Source organism: Cryptotermes secundus, unplaced genomic scaffold (genome assembly GCF_002891405.2).
Source record: "Cryptotermes secundus unplaced genomic scaffold, Csec_1.0 scaffold1, whole genome shotgun sequence".
NCBI lineage: Eukaryota > Metazoa > Arthropoda > Insecta > Blattodea > Kalotermitidae > Cryptotermes > Cryptotermes secundus.
In genome coordinates, this window is record NW_019738952.1 from 706826 (window position 1) to 725771 (window position 18946).

General features: G+C 42.7%; 1 protein-coding gene across 18 annotated transcripts in view; it reads right to left on the bottom strand.

Annotated features, from left to right (window-relative positions):
* LOC111871350 (CUGBP Elav-like family member 2) overlaps positions 1-18946 on the bottom strand; it is a 1228155-nt gene that overhangs the window by 341520 nt on the left and 867689 nt on the right. For all 18 annotated transcript variants that reach the window (XM_023864398.2, XM_023864392.2, XM_023864391.2 and 15 more), the window contains one exon: positions 3181-3263. In XM_023864398.2, coding sequence (XP_023720166.1) covers positions 3181-3263 — 83 coding nt within the window. The remainder of the gene's footprint in view (positions 1-3180; positions 3264-18946) is intronic.

Consider the following 18946-nt stretch of genomic DNA (forward strand, 5'->3'; position numbering starts at 1 on the left):
ACGGAAGCTGCGCTGGGGAACAATGACGCCCACCGCTCGTGATCAGAACGGTCTTAAATTACAGACAGACAGTGATTAGGGAGGGAGCAATGACGCGAGCACAGCTAACGAAACCAGTTCCAACTTCCTTGCATGATGACAGCAGCCTTCCTCCCTGGATCAAAGTCAAATTAATTCATGAACATTCGGCGAGACAATTTTTTGATTTCACCGTCGAACAGTACCGATCGAATTTTAAAAATTTAAGTCTCTGGTCTAGTGGTCAGAGCTCCAGGCTACATATCTAGAGGTCCCGGGTTCGATTTCCGGCGCTACCAGATTTTTTGAGAAGTAGTGGGTCTGGAACGGGGTCCACTCAGCCTCGCGAGGATAACTGAGGAGATATTTCAAGGAAATAGCGACTCTGGTCTAGAAAACCAAGACTAACGGCCGTGGGAATCCGTTGCGCTGACCACGTGACACGTATGTACAGTACATACGACACAGCACGCATGTAAACTACACAACTAACAATAAGAACATACAACCAAGAGAAATAATCGACATTTTCTACCATCCGGAGTGAAAAACAACATGACCCAATGCTGGTTCACGATTTTTAACATAATAAACTAATCCTTTACATACAAAAGATTTTTAATACAATTTTAAATACACAGGGAAGCTATTTTATGGAAAAGTGAACATCACATTGCGTGCAGTGGGAAACCCCAATCGAATACCCAGCAAATACACTCAAACTAAACATACGTAAATCTACACGTCAACGTGGCTGCATAGGGCAAACTGTGATATAGTGAGCACTATTCATAACCTAAGTGCATAATGTTAAAACATCTTATGTGACAGTGTTTCCTGCTCGTAGTGGTGCGCCTCTGAAGATGATTCTTTTGAATCGAAACATGTAAGGCGAATAAAGACTGAAGTGTTGTAAACCTCTATGTCATACTGGACTGAAAGTTATCTACTTTGTAATTAATAGTGTGACGGACCAGAATGAGACAAATCAAATTACTACATCCCGAATACGTATCCTTCCATTTTCTCATATTTTCATTCTTTACTTCCGTTATTCGTTTTTCCCTTTCTCCTTTCTGTCTTAATTTTCTTTGTTTTCTTCATATGGCCTGGCTAAAATGTCTTCAAATTTTGAAAATAAATATTCATTTTCATATAAACTTCAAGAACGAAGCAGATGGATTCATAGTTGAATTGCATGAACAGACACCAGTGACTACTTTCGTTAACATCCTTATTTTTTATTTCTATCTGCATATTTCAGACAATGGAGAAATATTCCGTCTTACAATTCCGTTCAATGTAGGTTCCGTCTTAGACAGGTATCATCTTCCAATCGGATGGAGAAACTAAGGAAATTCATGAAGAACCCAAATCACGATTCTAACTAGACACTTCACGAATCTATCTGTCTGTCTATCTATCCATCCATCCACCCATCCCTGTTGCTCCAACTTGGAGCATAACGCATCATCCGGCAAACACTTGCTTCGCTTCAGTTCCTTAATCTTAGTCCGCAGGGCTCGATGGACGAGAGATGAGCCGTTGCAAGGTTGCTACCTACACAATCACAGAATAAACGCAGACAAACTTCCATGCCTTGAGTGGAATTCGAACCCACGATGACAATGTTCGAGGGGGCGAAGACATTTCATGCCTTAGACCGCGCGTCTACTGTGTTAAGCCAGCCGCTAAATAATCTCGACACCATGTACAGAAACACTGTGACCTGACATCGGCATCCCAGCATATATTTGGCTCCTTAATTATTACGTTTGTCGACGGAAAGAAGACACAATCGATTGCACGGCAGTAAAACTGCTTGCGCAACACAAACGGTGAGCGATATGCTAAGACATTAATGATGTCCTAGCAAGATTCATGGCATTGTTTTATAGGTCAGTTTCAAGGAACAGGCCGACAAGACATACCGAAATCTTTATAGCAGCAGTCAATGTAGAGTTAGCATCGCTCGTCTCCAAATTAGCCACTACAGAAATGTTAATAGCATGACGAGATGCCAATCTTCCGAGGCTACTCGTACCATTTCGGTTGCAGGGGTCAACTAAATACATGTTGTAACGATAAAGTCGGAGAAGTGGGTGAGTTCAGATGTTATTTTACGATCCTGTATTACTGACAGAAGTTCTTTAGTGCCGAACTGGTTAAGATGATGGTACACAGTTCCATAAGATCACTAGTCCCACACACGAGCGTTAACAAATTAAACAAATACAATCCCGAAGTTAAAAACTAGACTTAAATCTATTCGAATAAAGTTTCCTTCGCAACAAATTAAATAGTTACACAGCAAGACTCAGCACCCTGAAGTAGGGAGTAGCAAATCGTTTCATACGCCCTGCAATGATTATCATCACTGTGTCTCGGTCACACAACACGGCGATTCTTGACTGACCTGACAAGGGGAACTGAAGAAATATTTCACGTGCCTTCGTACAAGCTTCTTAACCGCCAATCTTCGACGCGAGTGAAGAGAAACATGGCGTTAAGATATATGTAGAGGCTGAAAATATTATCTTGGGGACAGGGCTCAAGACAGGTTTCTTGCAAACTACTAATGGACACTGGAGTACCACTAAAACGGGGAACTTTCTGACAAGCTGCGTAACTATCAACCGTTCTGGAGCGGCCCTTCACGTTGACATATAAATTTCTGAGGAAACAGAACGAACCTAGATCATGGGGAAAAATTGAACAGCATACGAATAGACACGATGGGAGATTTGTTGGCAAGCTGTCTACAGACTGATAATTACCGAGTTTCCCATATCAAAATCTACAAGAAACCTACTTAATGGGACAAAGGGTCAGTCTGTTTGTATTTGTTTCTTCATTTCATGTTTGATTCCACGTGTTTACTTCCTACTCCTCCGCTTGTCTCCTCTTGTTTGCAGCTCGTGCCAGAGAAAGGGGGAAGAAAAGATAATTATAAAAGAAATGATTGGTAACAAGCGTTATGCAGCACAAACCCGAACATGGCACCCCTTATATCGTGGTTCGATGTTATTAAAGTATGAAACCGCATATGGAGAGCTGTTAAAACTGTGGAACGCATAACCTCATGGCGAATTTGAAGTGACGTGTCACGAAACTGGGTACACTGCTCGTGGGGGTGGGAGAAAGTTCGTGTTTTGTACTTACCCCTGCCAGCGTCTTGATGTTGTGCAGTGCGTTTTGAGCGTCCAGCGCAGATTTTCTTGTGAAGAAGGTCACGAAACAGCATCCTAAAACAAACAACATTATTACCACACAGAAATATGCACTGTTTCTAAGAACTATATAAACTGAAAGCATGATGCCGAAGTCGTATACGTGTGCCTGTCACTTCGTTACATTGGTCAACTATTTTACACGAAGCTCAACTAAAGCTACGTTTTCTCAAAAGCACTTCATCGTACAAAAGAAATGGTAAACAGGTAAAATTTACCGGAAGATCTCATTAACATCAACACGTGACAAGATCATTTCCTTTTAAACGGCGGTGGAAAATTAAGGTGTGAAGTTCTAGGCTGGCCCTGAAGATGGAGGAAGCAGGTTCCTCCGAAACTTTCGTAACATCTACGAAACTACGTGGCGTCATGACTCAAGGAGCCTTTATCTAAATCTACACAGGCAGTTGAAACACCGACACAATGACTACTGAACGCAACAGAATATCCGATTACCTTTGCAAATACAGGGTCTGTATCTCCAACCTACAGAATTATAAAGAGTAAAATTACCCCTGCCATTAAAACCAGGGCATAACGTCATATGGCAGACAAAGGCACAGGTCCAGACATACTGTGACGTGTATACTTACTGCTAGTCAACGACACGTGCCCTCAGTAAACACTCAACAATAGAGACCGTTTCCTATGTGGTCCGCGCCGCGACAGTTGCTATGCATTGGTGCGGTAAATAGGCATAAAGCAAGAGGAGACAACAGAAGACGGTGTTTTCTTGGGAGCTAAGGAATAGAATTAAGTCGAGTCTTCGAAATTGGCAACTGTAGAATAATGGTAAGAAAGGAATTAGGAGGCGCAAAGAAGACTTCATGTGTGTTCTGAAATTACAGTGAGACTGTTATAAATCCGTTTGCCAGGATACGACTAGTGAAGACTGAGAACCCTAGTGCTTGTGTAACAGTGAACTGTAATGTGTGGAGATAAGCGATAGCGCTGTATAACCTGTAGTTCCGAAAAGTGTGAACGTATAATGAGCCAATAAATCCAAAAACCCGTCTTGTAAGTGACGCACAACCCCTAAACGTGAGAATACCTTCTTAACCTCGGCACCAGACGGAGATCCCTGGTCAACTTCATGCACCGACCATTTTACCCCATGAGAGAGCGCTCACGGTTCGTATCTGAGAGGAGTGTGAACATGCCAAAGAACCGAAGTGTACGTAGGTGTGCACGAAATCGAACTCCCGACTCCTTAGCCCGTAATCGCTCATTTTAATGCATTAGCTATCCCGACTCCTGATATAAATGCAATAATTGGATATGAGGCCACTAAGGTATTGAAAACAGCAACTGGGCATGCGACGAGAAACATGACCTTTCACCCTAAGTGAAGAATATGTATTGCAGTGTTGGATTTTAGGCTCTCACAACGGTGATTATGAACAGTACGGTCTCTGAATTGTAACGCTGCGTAGTCAGGAGACTGCTTGACGTTTCGGGTGAATATATCGCCTCTATCTTCAGGGCTGAACAGTAAATCAAACAAGAAACTAGGAGCCTGCCACCTGCTTCCGCTGCTTTCTTGCCTGGTTTACTCGACGACCCTTCATAGATCGGTGCGCCTCAGCAAAATTCTCACGAGAATGCGGTTGAGTGTTCCACATGTTCGAGGTTCCGTTACGTCCGAGGCGATGGCTGCAAGGTCATTTTCTTGCTGTAAACATGATTCAACTCCCCACTCTTTTACACAGTTGGAGTTTTTTTCCGCGTTAAATTAGCATGAAGCTTTTATTTTATGATGTAAGTAAATATGTACAATACACTTGTCATTATTTATAAAATCATACACACTATACACTTTGTTTTGGGGGGGAGGGGGTTACTCGGTATTGTTCTTCGACAGTTCGAGGCGACCTCTGTCCCGTTCACCTCGACATCGAGCTTCCACGTATCTGAATCTAAGGAGGAGAAAATAAAAGTGATTTACCAGACATTATTAATTATCTTCAAAATCTGCTCGATGACAAATATAATTACGGCGACCAAATTAAGTTACCCGTGTGGAGACAGGTTAGAATGCGTCCAATGTAGCCCTGCGAGTTATAGAAGGCGGTGAAAAGGGAGCCCAGGACCTGGGGATATAACTGGGCCACCCTGTCATTAGAGGATACAAATACAGAGACCTGGTTCTATAGGTTGAGGGTTGGCGGCAAGGCTGGCGACCTTGCTCTCAGCTGCGAAATCCAAAGACGTGAAAACCAGATGGTTTCATTCCAGACTAATTTGGCAGAATCTTCTGCGGAAGGTTATGGTCCAAAAAAGAAGTCTGTTTCTTAGATGATGATGATGATGATGACGACCAAATTAAGTAGTAAGAGCGAAGCACGACATGAAGAAGAATAGAAGAGACAAGAAAGGTATACTGAGTTTCAGTCGGAAACTGAAAGGATGAACTTAACATGCTAGACCTCCGATAGGGGACGCAAATGGAACAATAATATAGAAAGGCATCCTAAATAGCAGCTTAGGGTGTGGATAGCCTCCAGAGAGGGGCTCTTGTGACCACGATAATCCTGGTTTTCATACAAAACAGTCAGTTTACTGAATAACGACTATCATAATAAAACCAATTCTTCTCGACGGATAGCCTCCAGAGAGGGGCTCTTGTGACCACGATAATCCTGGTTTTCATACAAAACAGTCAGTTTACTGAATAACGACTATCATAATAAAACCAATTCTTCTCGACATAAACCGGATCAGGGAGCGCGGCGAGCGCAGTCGGTGCAACGAGCAGGCTCGACGGCCGAGTGGTCGGGATTCGAGTACCGGTAGGGCCAATATTTTTTCTTTCACGTCGTGCAGGCCAGTGCCTGTGCCTCATATACAATGCGTCAGGAGGCTCTTGCACCTGGGATGAAGCGGCCGGAGCGTGAAGTTCATCATTCACCTCCATCTAGTGCTGATGTCAAGAATACGTGGACCTATACGTCAACTCAATCAGAAGTCTTCATGGTGTAGTGCTTAATTACTTATAAGCACAGAGACAAACTTATCTCTTTTTCATAAATAGGAATAAACATTTTCATTCCTCGTGTCCATCTTCGTTTTTGAGTAATATCCGTTCACGGGCCATCCTTTGCCACCCCCGAGCTAGTGTACCTCCCCCTCACTGTTACAATTCACATCCTCTCAACATCACAGGAAGGCAAAGGTAAGGAGAAATGCGGGGGTGAGGAGAGGAAGCCAAGTCCATCCCTTAGCATCCGTAACCGTTCGCTGTTATTGTAGTTGGCTGCGATGGGGTCGGGCGGGAGGGAGGGGGGTACATTCTGCTGTAGAGGCCCGTGTTAGCTTCCAACTAAAACCTAAGGCTGCAACTTGTGAGGTAAGCACGGTAACAAATAAGTAAGTATATGGCACAGAAGTTAGAGGACGGCAGGGAAACTGCCCATAAATAGACATGCTCCCTATGCTCCGCAAACAGCCAACCCACCCACTCCCAGGGTTTCTCTCAATCTTTGCAAGTGGCGAAACAAATATTGGAAACGCCTCTCGCTACAGAACGTACCGTAACTCAGGGAGTTAAGGTTCGGCCACACAGAGCGCTACGTACGCTATGTACACTCTGCGACGCAGCTAACATAGGGAACATAGCGTACGTAGCGCTCTGTGTGGCCGAACCTTTACACGCCGGGTTCTTACCGCGCGACCTTCGGTTCAATCCCGGATGTGAGCTTCACCGAGGAACGTGGCTCAAGCGGTAACGCATTTAAAGGTGATCTCAACCCTGGTTTCCGACTGGCCAACCTGTGGTTCACCTTACGTATTTCAATATATAAAACTTATAATTATTTTCTAATAAATTAAACACGAAATTGATTCCTTGTTAAATAAAATCATACCCATTAATAAACTGTGGCACAACACTGTATTTTCAAGGTGACTGGTTCGACCCCTGGCCGGGGCACTGGTTATTTTGACAGGTTCTTCGTAGTTGTCGCCAGTTCCTGGAGAGAAGTGGTACAATAATACACCAAATTTGTCCACAACCGCTACTTTCCACTTTTCCAGTTCATTATACCTTACCATTGGATGCCTTGTAACCTGAGCTACTGACATCACTAAATAATCAATAAAAACAATTTATGTGAGCTTCGCTGTGCACGAAATGACACTGAAACATGCTTTCCAGCATTTATTCGGTTTTCCCCTGCTAATTAACACGTAAATTTATTGGGAAATAGCATGGACACCACAAAGAAAACCACAGAAACTCTTAACTGACGCTAGAAGTAAACTCAGAGAAAGCTAATTATACCGTCACATGAGAGAGTGACTATAGACGGGGTTGGACTGTAATCGCGTTTACAGGACACTTGAACACACAAACTGAACCCTTCGACAACATGTTCCCTATTCAGTCCGAGTGTAGGATACAACAGTTCGTATCTGGCAAGAGCTAAGGTCAGCTGAGCTCCGAGCAGAGCAGAAGACATTTCACCGAGATTGGCGGTGCGAGGGCGTATAACATTGAAGAGGAAACGTCCGACGACGTTAAAATTGCAAATAATTATATTTGTAAGTGTAAAGAGTGATCGTTCAATAAATAATCGTCCAAATCCAAAACCAACATAAATTTTCTTGTCGCGTTGCCTGGGAAACACGCAACAATAGACTAAGGTCTATAAACACGACGACAGTGAGGAGTATTGATTTACGTGTATATGTAAATTTACTGTAGTGGGAATCCCCTGTTGGTATAAATTACTGCCAGAAATAGATTTCTAGATTGTACGTCTATTAATTATGTATGTAAAATTGTTTCTAGCCCAAACAGAAGAAGAGTACGCGTGGTATGCCTTAGCAGGAATTTGTTTTTATTGGAACAGCGCAGTAGCAAGTGCGCGGAAACGAAAATGTACTTTGTTGTATAGCTACTCATTAGCATGCTGTAACTAACACGTTTCACCCTTGCACTTTGCATGAACAAGAAGAAAACGTTTAGAAACTTTTTTGGACTCAACAAACTGGGTGCTCTAAGTGAATTTCAATTAGTTCTCTTCCTTTCACGGAAAACAGAATTGTATTATGAATTATTTTAAATAAATTTGTGGCTTCAAAAATACTGAAGACGTAATACAGACTTCGAGCAAAGCGAAATACGTACGATGGTTTCTTTAACCTAGAGAATTAGAATGTTGCTTCACCAATTCTTCCACCCAACCTTCAGACAATCAATCAATTCATCAATCCAACCTTCAATCAATCCACTGATCCATCAAATACAACGATCCACCCTCCCACTAACCGATCATTTACTCCTATTTCCAACTCTCTTCCTCCGTTCCTCCGTCTCTGGTCTGGATGCTAAAGCGTTCGCTAAGAGCCGTCATGGTGGTAAAAAGAAAGGAAAGTGCGACCCTTTCGTTTCTGGGTACTAAGTCACGTATTAAGTTAGAATAATTAGGTGTAAAACATAGAAATGCTGTATTATGTCATGAAATTTCATTCACCTATCCCCCCCCCAAATCCTCATTATTCCAACNAAAACAGCATGCATCAATTGTCTTCACCACTTCAGGTACAAATCTAGCAGACTGTTAGCTCACACTCGTTTCTTTGTGAAATGGAACACTTATATTAGTCCACCATATTATCTCGTGCGCAATAAACCTCTAAAATAAACAGACTGGTTCACTAATTTTAGTGTGAAAGTTATGCCGCTTCATGCTGTATATATCTCGAATTCTTTGTTGCAGTAAGTAATAACAACATGGCGGAGGCATGGACATGGTACGCATGCGCGACAATGCACACCACAGGTTAGTTAGTTATTGGAGAGGGTGGGTTTCCCCATGAACTTAGACCAGTATTGGTCCATTGTGCTTCCCTCTATGATATTCTACCAGTCCCTATACCCTACCGATACTGGTACGTACCATCAGTCCCGACCGAGCCAGCGAGTTCGGGGGCTTAGCGGTATCTTTAATGCTTCCCCCATCTATCAGAGACGTTAGAGACTACTGTTGGGCGGGAAATGTCCTGAATTTTGCTCAGTGGTCTCCTTTGGAGACATGAGGTTCTTTTACGTGCCATAAAGCTACGACACGGGACCCACGGCTTAAAGTCCCTCCCGGAGGACTTGTTCCCTGAATTTTTCCGCCCTTAAAAATTCCACGACCTCCGCCGGGTTTGAACCCGCGTACCTTGAGTCACGAGATGGGAACGTTACCCCTAGACTACGGAGGCCGCTACGCCACAGGTTATTCGGTGAATTCTGGATTATAAACACACACACACACAAAAAAAAACTCCGTCGTCTGTAGTCGGCAAGCGAACTATACCGACCGAGCGCCGCTTTCTGGGAAGTTAGTGCCAACTTCTGCGGAGAGAGGGTATCGCGTGGTCAGCGCAACGAATATCCCAGCCGTTAATTTCGGTTTTCTAGACCGGAGCCGCTACTTTTCTATTCAAGCAGCTCCTCAATTATCCTTATGAGGTTGAGTGGACCCGTTCCAGACTCACTACTTCTCAGATGATCTGGTAGCGCCGGGAATTGAAAACGGAACCTCTGGATCTGTAGCCAGGAACTCTGACCACTAGACCACAGACGTGGTTTGAATTCCAGAATATACTATTAGTAAAGGTACAGTTTTCCCTGTGCTTAACTAATTATGCCCTACGCCATGAAGGCGTATGGGGGGAGTGGATGCATAGATCCACTTTTCTTAACCTCGGAATTAGCCGGAGATGAGTTTATTATTATTATTCAAAGACAAGACTGTTCTCGATTTTATGGTGATCCTTTCTTCATATTAAAATATTAACTGTACTCAATATAAATGTATGTACATTCATATCGTTCTCGCCGAATATTGGTTGGAACGATTAGCTTACCGGATTTTTATTGCTGTACACGCTGCCTTGGCTTGTCCTCATTTGCGTTATATGTCTGACTTCATCTCTGGTAGTGCCAATTCAATAACTAACTGACCTTGAGGCTATTACCATATATAAATTTATATATATATTACACACAAACTGGGCAATTGTATAAGTAAATAAATGAAAAATTCGATTAAATTATCGTCATCATTTACAGATATATTTAAAACTTGAATAACTTGTCGCCATATTTTATATTGGCCATGGTTCTTCCAATTATTAAAATAAATGTGTATTCATTATAAGCGCATTTACTTTATTTTTCCCACTTCTCAGTAATAACTGTTAATAAATTAATAATAATATATAAATTTCCTTCTTTTCGTATTATGGTTTTGCGTCTTTTGTTTCTTTTCTTTCCTCGTGCTCACTTCGTAATTGGCCTTCGGGTTGTTAGGTTAGCATGTAAATAAGGAAGAACTGAACTATTAATATTATATTATTATACAATTTCCATTGTTTGATTATAAATTACCTTACCTAAATAAGAGTCTATAATAATACAAGATTTGTAAGAATGGAAAGTCTGCAACAGGAAAGCAGTCTTTATTAACCTAATAGAATTGTACATCATTCCCCTACGGGCAACAACAGTCTACGAATTTCTCTAGCGTTTGTATTGTGTTTTGCAATCCCACAAACGTCAATTTGGTGAGCCCTCATACTCCCTAATCGCAATGTGATGTGGCCACACGTTCCACCAGAACCCAAACTCAGATACGCCTTTTGTGGCAGTGATGCTTCCTCCTGCTTCGTACTACGCGTCGCCCCTATCTTAACGTCCAGCTTATAGACGTGTCTAGCCAACCTCCGCGTTTGCTCTAATTGAACATATTTGAAACCCCTGTTTTAAATGGAATGAGATTTCAACAGTTGGCAACCCTTCCCTAGCATCAGTTGTTTCGGACAGGAAGCGAGTATTGTTAATGTCTGTAAACTGGTCGTGTATGAGAGACACATTAGGGACATATGGCCGCTTCTTCTGTAAGTACCCATTGTCCAGACATTTCTGCAGCGCTCTCTCGTCACCACAGGCTCTGGATCTAAAGTTTGACCTTTCTAACATCCAGCTCTTCCTCGTATTGTTAAGACAAGACAATGCAAAGTACAGTTCAGTTAGAACTCGAGTATTTTTTTTTCTTCATCCACATAACAAGCGGTTGAGTTTCATTGTCCTCGCAACCCATCTCCTATTCACACTTTCAAGAGTAGTCGCCACCGTACAGCATGCATGTTGGATAACTGAATGTGCTCTCAGTCCCTACAGAAGTTGCCCTCTCTTCAATGTAGTATCCGTGAAACGAACGGAGAACACCCAAACTTGAGTAAAAATAAGTTATGAAAATACAAGTACCTCCGTTGTCTTAATGCATTTTTTGGGTCCCAAAAGCTTATAATAGCCTGGGTTATTATCAAGCCACTCGTACTACCAGAAGTGACATAATGCTACACAAGACTTCGTAGTGATTTGAAGTGCTAGTTTGTGTGTTGAGATCCGTTGCCAGGGGACGACTAGTGAAGACGGAGAATCCTAGTGCGTGTGCAGCGGTGAACTAGAAAGTGTGTAGATCAGCGATGGTGCTATATTTAAGTATGATTAAGAGAACTTGTAACTGAAGTGTTAATAAATCCAATCATCGGAACTAGAACCCGTTATTTTCGTCACGCGTACCTCACCTACGCGTTACAATATGTTAAACACGTGTCTGTTGTACCTGTTAATTGATTTCAGTTTAAAACACATTCCAGTACTGTTAAGGGATTGTAGAATAAAGTCAACTGTAACAGGCAGGTGCCTGAGTATTATAAAATAATATTAACTTTTTACAACATAGTAGCACTTTCAGACAACCTTCTGCAGCCTCGATCTCATGGCGCATGCCCGAACAGTGACTCTCTATATCCAAATCTTTACACACTCAAAATTCGTGGACATTTTCCCACGTATCCAACATTATATAATCTCTTTGTCTCAACGGTGTCATTAAGTATACAAAAAATTTTACTGTTCCATTAACGGCTCATGATTCTAACTTAATCTGCCAGAAGTTTACACACAGCATAATGGGTTTGCTGCCCGTTCAGAAACAGGTCCGTCTGCGTGATCATTTTCTGCACATACGAGATGAAATGAAAGAAAACTGCTGCTGCTGATGATGATAAAAAACTCCGTGGTTGTAGTCCGCAAGCGAACTATACCGACCGAGCGACCGCCGCTTGTCGGCAAAGTTAGTGCCAACTTTTGTGGATAGAGTGTGTCGTGTGGTCAGCGCAACGAATCCCCAAGGCCGTTAATTTCGGTTTTCTAGACAGGAGCCGCTATTTCCTTGAAATAGCTTCTCAAGTGATGATAATAATAATAATTCAGTTATATTCCTTTGAGTGCTTGCTAACACAGTCCATAACAGGCGAGCACTACAGAACTAAAATTGGACTAAGCATTAAATACTAAAAACTAAGAACTAATAAATAAATATTATTTATTTAATAATAATTATTATTAATCTGAAACCTTTGAGGAAACACTGCTGTCGTCTTCACCTAGACGGGATTACATTACCACCTTTCTCAATAAAGTTAGTGCCACACAACACCGCGTACGTGAAGCAGTGTCGCAAGGGGCTCCCTCTTTATCACAGTCTTTCACATGATACTTCCGGGGTATGTCTAAGGAACTCTGCACTGACGTGTATGTCTGGACACTTTAATTCCCTGGAAACCAATTCGTTAATCTGGTTAATGAACGTGATACCAGGATAAAAGACAAATTAAAATCAGAAATTCTATGCAGCTCTCCAGCCACTATGCGCATCTGTTAACATGAATGTTCCTTCATTATCCAGGGAAGAAAATATAAGAGACGAAGCTGGTGCAAGGCAAAGACAAAGTTGTCCCTGGCCTTATTTCAGTTATCGGGCAATAAAACATGGGCGGATTTCACATATAGCTCCACCTATACTTAACCTCCGCACTAAATGGAGGTGAGTCGTTAGTTTCACGTTAGTCCCGGAGAACAAGTCCCGCGTATCAAACCGACGGATAATGGACGGACCTCACAACCGGTTTCTATGCTGAGGAGAATATATTGTCAGGGTTTAAGGGTGACTACAGAAGAGGTATGGACTGGAGAATGGTTATATTTACCACTTATATACACGACTCGGAACTACAAGTAATTACAGCGCTATCGCTGATCTACACAATTAGAACACACGCTAAGTCTCCTCAATCTTTCACTAGTCGTTTCTTGGTAACGTATATTAACAATGGAGATTTTTAGGCTTCTGTGCTCACGTCGTGGCCCACTGGCTAACAACTGAACTCACTGCACCAGTTGTCCTGGTTATAAGTTCTCGGCACGGACCACACAGAAAACACATTTCTTGTATTGTTGTGTTCGTTGCCAGGGGAACGTGTTTATCCATGTGTTGCCCAGAAACGGCAGCAGCGCGGACCACATGAACACCGCCCTTCTATTGTTTTGCTGGCGTTACCTGGCAATGGCCGCTGTTTACAGAGTCACTCCTTAACAACGGGCCTATACGCAGCAACACAATTCTCTTATCGTTACCAAGAATCGAACCCTGTTTCTTCAATCGTCTACTCCGTTGCCCAGGATACACGAAGACTAGCTACCCCAGCTTCCACTCAACTAACGTACCAAAGCATTCACTAGTAGAGGAGCAAGTCGCAGGAAGGAGCTGAGTCATTTAGTAATGAGCTCAGACAGAATTACACAGCAGGATCAACGGTTAATGAAAATGAAATTGTGCGGGCAACACGAACATAATCCTTTGAACAGCACCAGCCACATTTAGAAAACATGTAGCGAATCCGTTATACGCCACTGGGAATTTTCTGACAATGTAAATTACCTCACACGCCTTCAACGCATAATTCTTAATTGCGAACGTGTACGGTGCGCCTAAGATATTTTAATATTATATAAATTAAATGCCAGAGTAAACACGTTGTACAGACGTCCAAAAATAATTAAAACTTGTAGCCTATCGTAGAAAGTGAAACAGAAAACACAGGTCTCCGGAAAACCTAAGGCTGATTTATTGGCCAGTGAAACCCAGATGACTGCGAGGTAATGTTCGAGCAGTCAATCACATTAAGACACATATTTTGATAACAATAGATTTTCATTTTTTACCTATTCCTTATCTTAATTTTAAATAAGAGTGGTCGGTGTGTGTGCGCGAGCGTGCATGCGTGCTTCAACCAAGCGACCGATTTCATCAAAATCTCGTATAGAGGCCTCCCATACCCATACTTCATTCTCTATAATTCGTTGAAAAAGGGGGGGGGGGGGCAAACGCACAATCTTCTCGGGTAGAGGAGAAGACTACCACCACCTAATCCCAGGCAATAAAACTTGAGAAGTGTAAGTTCTGTGAAGATAATTTTTGTTGCATTAAAAACAAAATGGTGGCTGTACAGTTTCAGGTATTTATAACGATAACTAATGAACCGTTGGAGTTGGCATTTGAAATTTAGTAAGTAGTTCGAAACTGTACTTACAAAGTCACACTTCAACAGTACCATCAAACTTCTGACATCAAAACATCACGTGTAGGGTAGTACTGTTGCAGTGTGACGTCACAGCGCTTGCGCGGAACTCTACGAGTATTTACTGAACCGCTGCCTTGATGCGGATTGCATAACCTCGTTGAATGCGCTTACGCTGTCGCAAAGGCTTGTACCACAACTGTAGTTTTAGTAACCCTGAGTCTGATGTCTGGGGTCATGCCCTCTACTACACTACCTGGTAGAATTTTTAAACATCTACAATTGCAAGAAATTAATCACAATAGCCCGGCCAGGATTCCAGAGTGTGATCATCTGAACCGTAAGTTAAACTGCATTTGGCCGCGCCATAGCTCAAGCGGTCATCACATGGCATGCAGTTCTGGTTAAACAGACCGGCAGAGGGCTCACAACTCCCAGCCCCTTCCAGAGGGCGCGTTCCGTTCTCACGTCCTTAATCAAAGTTGAACGGGTTAAGTAAGGTTAAGTTTCAAAAAAGACTGCTGAACAAATCATTTTAATGGATAAACAGAAAATAAGTTGCACACGATAAGCTTATACGCAGTTCAGTTCAGAAAGGGGTGAGATTTTAAGAGAGTAGCACTCACACGGAACCTGTCAACGAGACCGCTGTGTCGAGGGGTCACCCTAACTGACAAGGGGATTCACCCACGGGAAAAAAAATCATAAGGTATCCGTACGCCGCGCCATAGCTCAAGCGGTTAGTCGCTGGCTTCCCACCGCGGCGGCCCGGTTTGGATACCGGGTCTGGTCAAGTGGGATTTGTGGTGGACAAAGTGGCGCTGGGACAGGTTTTCTCCGAGTACTTTGGCTTCCCCTGCCAATCTTCATTCCACCAACTGCTCCACAATCACCCTCACCTATCATCTGGGGCTGGTACAATAGGCCAGAAGTGACCGCAGTACAAGGGACTTAGTCCCACCTCACTAGCAATAAAAAATAATACAATGCATTTTATTGTTGGGTTACGAATTTACATTACTGTGAACAGGAAAGCAGGCTGTGTGACTTCCACTCGCAACTGGATGTTAGCATTTAACTTGTTTGTGTCAATTCCATCCACCTGACGGAGAAATAAGAACGCTTTGCCACTGCTGCACATATAGACTCTCCGATTCCCCAGCAGCTGCAAGAATAACAAGAAGACGTCACGTTTTACGATCGGAGGGATGTCCTGTGTGTGGCCACTTCACTATGGCGTGATGACCTCACAATTCTTCCAGTTTCAGTGCCCGTATTGCATCAAGTAACTGGCACGGCGTGAAAGTAAACACATTGGAGAAGCTTACGTAATCACATAATTTCTGACTCCACTGGGCTTGAACTCTTCTTTCTATGGTCTTCTAGAGTATAACAAAATGTGGTCAGGTAAGATAGCTGAGAGCTCTTTGGAGTAATATCTAAAATAATTTGTGATCCGCTTTCGGTCCGAACACCTAAGTTTTCCATCTCTCGTGTAAGGAATTTAAAATTATTATTCAAAAGAAATTAATAAAGATTTTGGTCTAAAACGGAATCGCTGGGACAGAACATTCCGTGATCAGCTGATAGCAAGCGTATATCATGTGTCAACAGCAAGCCTATTCATTTGCTGTCATGGAACCTGACGTTTGTCAAGGCCAACACAAAGTCCGGCAATGGTCCCTTGTCGTTAACCTGCTTTATATAACGTAGTAATAAACTTCTTGTGATCCATTTTAACAGTATTCCTCCATCTAGATCTTGGGCTTCCAAGTGGTCTCCATTTCCACGACGAATCCTGATCCAATCCTGTTACAGCTATTTATTGCTTCCCCAATCGAGGTTTTTGCTCTTTCATGTCAGTCTCTGGTTTCCGTTCGCTTGGAACGCACCAACCACGTAGTTTCTAATTTTGTATGTAACTACCGTTCTTCATTGTTGTGTGTTTATTTAAACGCGTCTTTCTGTTCATGTTACACAACGTCGAAAGGGAGGACAATTATGAATGTAATAATTCTGACGGATATGCAAGGAAAAGGTCGTAGATCACTCTAAGGCATAATCCCTGCACTTTGAATGCCTACACTAAGGAAAATCTCAAGATACCCGGTATCTGGTTGAAGAATCAAACCCAGGTTCTTCTGAAGAGGATACAAAAGTGCTAACCAATATGCAGCAACATTCCATGTATTTCCATTTGAAATGCTGCATCAAACTCAGCAGAAGGCATTTCAGAGAACGCAGTGCACTGGGGTTTTTACGATGACATTCTGATAATCTTCCGACGTCAGAGCAACTGTCACGGTGACGACATGCCAATCACGGGCTTGCAGTACGAGAGGACACTGTCATCCTGAGCATTACCGCCAGCTGTACTGCCAGACAGACAACAGTATCAGCAGTGAGGTCTGCCAAGCGTGCAACATAACCGGGGGATCTCAGAACTCACGGCAACTGCCAATACAAGCACAGCATGATCAGTATCACACAGTGAAGCTGTCCGTGGCTTTCCAGGACGCCATGCAAGCGAGGTAAACCACCAGGCATTCCTAACTTGATTAATGAACGTAACGGCGAGTGGCCTAACATGAACTTTGTTACGTCAGAAATACGTTCAAAAGTTTAACTGAAGAATGCGATTGGAGCGGATCACGTCGAGACTTGAGTGTACATGGGGCGATGACATCAATACAGTTCTTAAAGAAACGCTCGTCTGATATGTCAGTTCTGGACTGAACTGAGGAGCGCTATGGACTGTATCTTCGAGTTTCAGAAAAGGTGGGGAACTCAATGACCAGCCGAACAACCATCAGCTACATAAACTTCGGTCTGTAAGGCTGGGGCCACACGAGCGCACGAAGTACGTCCGTTGCAACTAACCTACTTTATGACGGACGTTGCTGAGGACACCACACAGTTACAGAATGCGGTGCATAGTTTTTTGTCTGCAATGGAGCCAGAAGAAAGGGTAGCATTCCCAGCCTAAGACTGTGTTAACGAGAATTACGTTTTTGTTAGGTATGCTAAACAGTGAAGGCTAATAATTTCGTTTATTGCAGAAGTAACGCGATGGACTCTGAAAAAGGGTGAAATATTTTTTTCACAGCTTATTAACGATACCCCCTCGTTGGTGTCTCCATTTATCGTGGTGAGGGGGTTCGAGTATGCGAAAGACCCTGAGAGCTATACCAGCGGTAGCGTAGGTACTGGCAGGGCCTACTTTGCTGGACAGGTCAAAGGGTAGGCATCAGATGAACAGACGAAGAGAGACACCAAAAGCCAAAAACTGAAGACGGAATCAGCGTCATCAACAGCGACTTAAAGCACAGAGCAAATGATTTTCGAGATGGTTCAAGTTCGTATAGCAACAGGCGTGACCAGAGTGGTTTGAACGGCTGTTGTACTGCGATGTGGAAAGCAAATGGAAAAACTACCACATTATCACTTTTCCTGGATAGTCTCTTTCCAAAAACAGAGATACCATGTATGCGAGATGTTTCGTCTGGAGACAAAACAAACCGGAGGGACGGATAGAAGTGACCAGAAGACGAGGAAGAAAACGTAAGATGATGTTAGATGCTGGATGACTTTGGGGACAGAAGAGGATATTCTCATTTGAAGAAGAAAGCTCTAGATCGCATTAAGTGGAGGAACTGTTTTGGAAGAGACTGTGGACCTGTTGTCTGACAGATTACCGATGAATGAATGAATTAACAAAAACGTTCAGTTTCTTGTACGATACAATAAAGTGTCCGCTCACGTGTCCTCATCCGCTAATTGGTTACCACACTTCTCTCAGTCTTGCAAAAAATGTGACAAATTAACATGGCTACTCCACTGACAGATTGTAACAAAAACATAACGATCCCTTATAAGATTTCGCAAGTAGTGACTGGTGCGGAAGCATGACAGTTAACTGTACGAGTTACAGGAAAGTTTACAAGTTCGAGAGGGGGATGAGAGAATTTTCGGAGAAGAACCGAAAGAACTGAAGGCGTGTACTGTGGGCGGACATGAGTGTAACATATGACGAGGTTAAAGGACAACTCGAAAAGCAAGCACATCAAGATGAGAGAAAGAATAAGCTGTTATGAAACTGCTGTGGGTTCACTAACCGTTATTTTTTTCCATTTAAATTTTTCATAATTTTCCATTCATATCCTGCCTACCTAACTGTTACTTTAGATATGACAGTAAGTTAATTGAAACAGACTTGCAAGAACAGCTAAGACGCGACTTAATTCCTATGCAATCAACAACGGCTGAGTCAAACACAT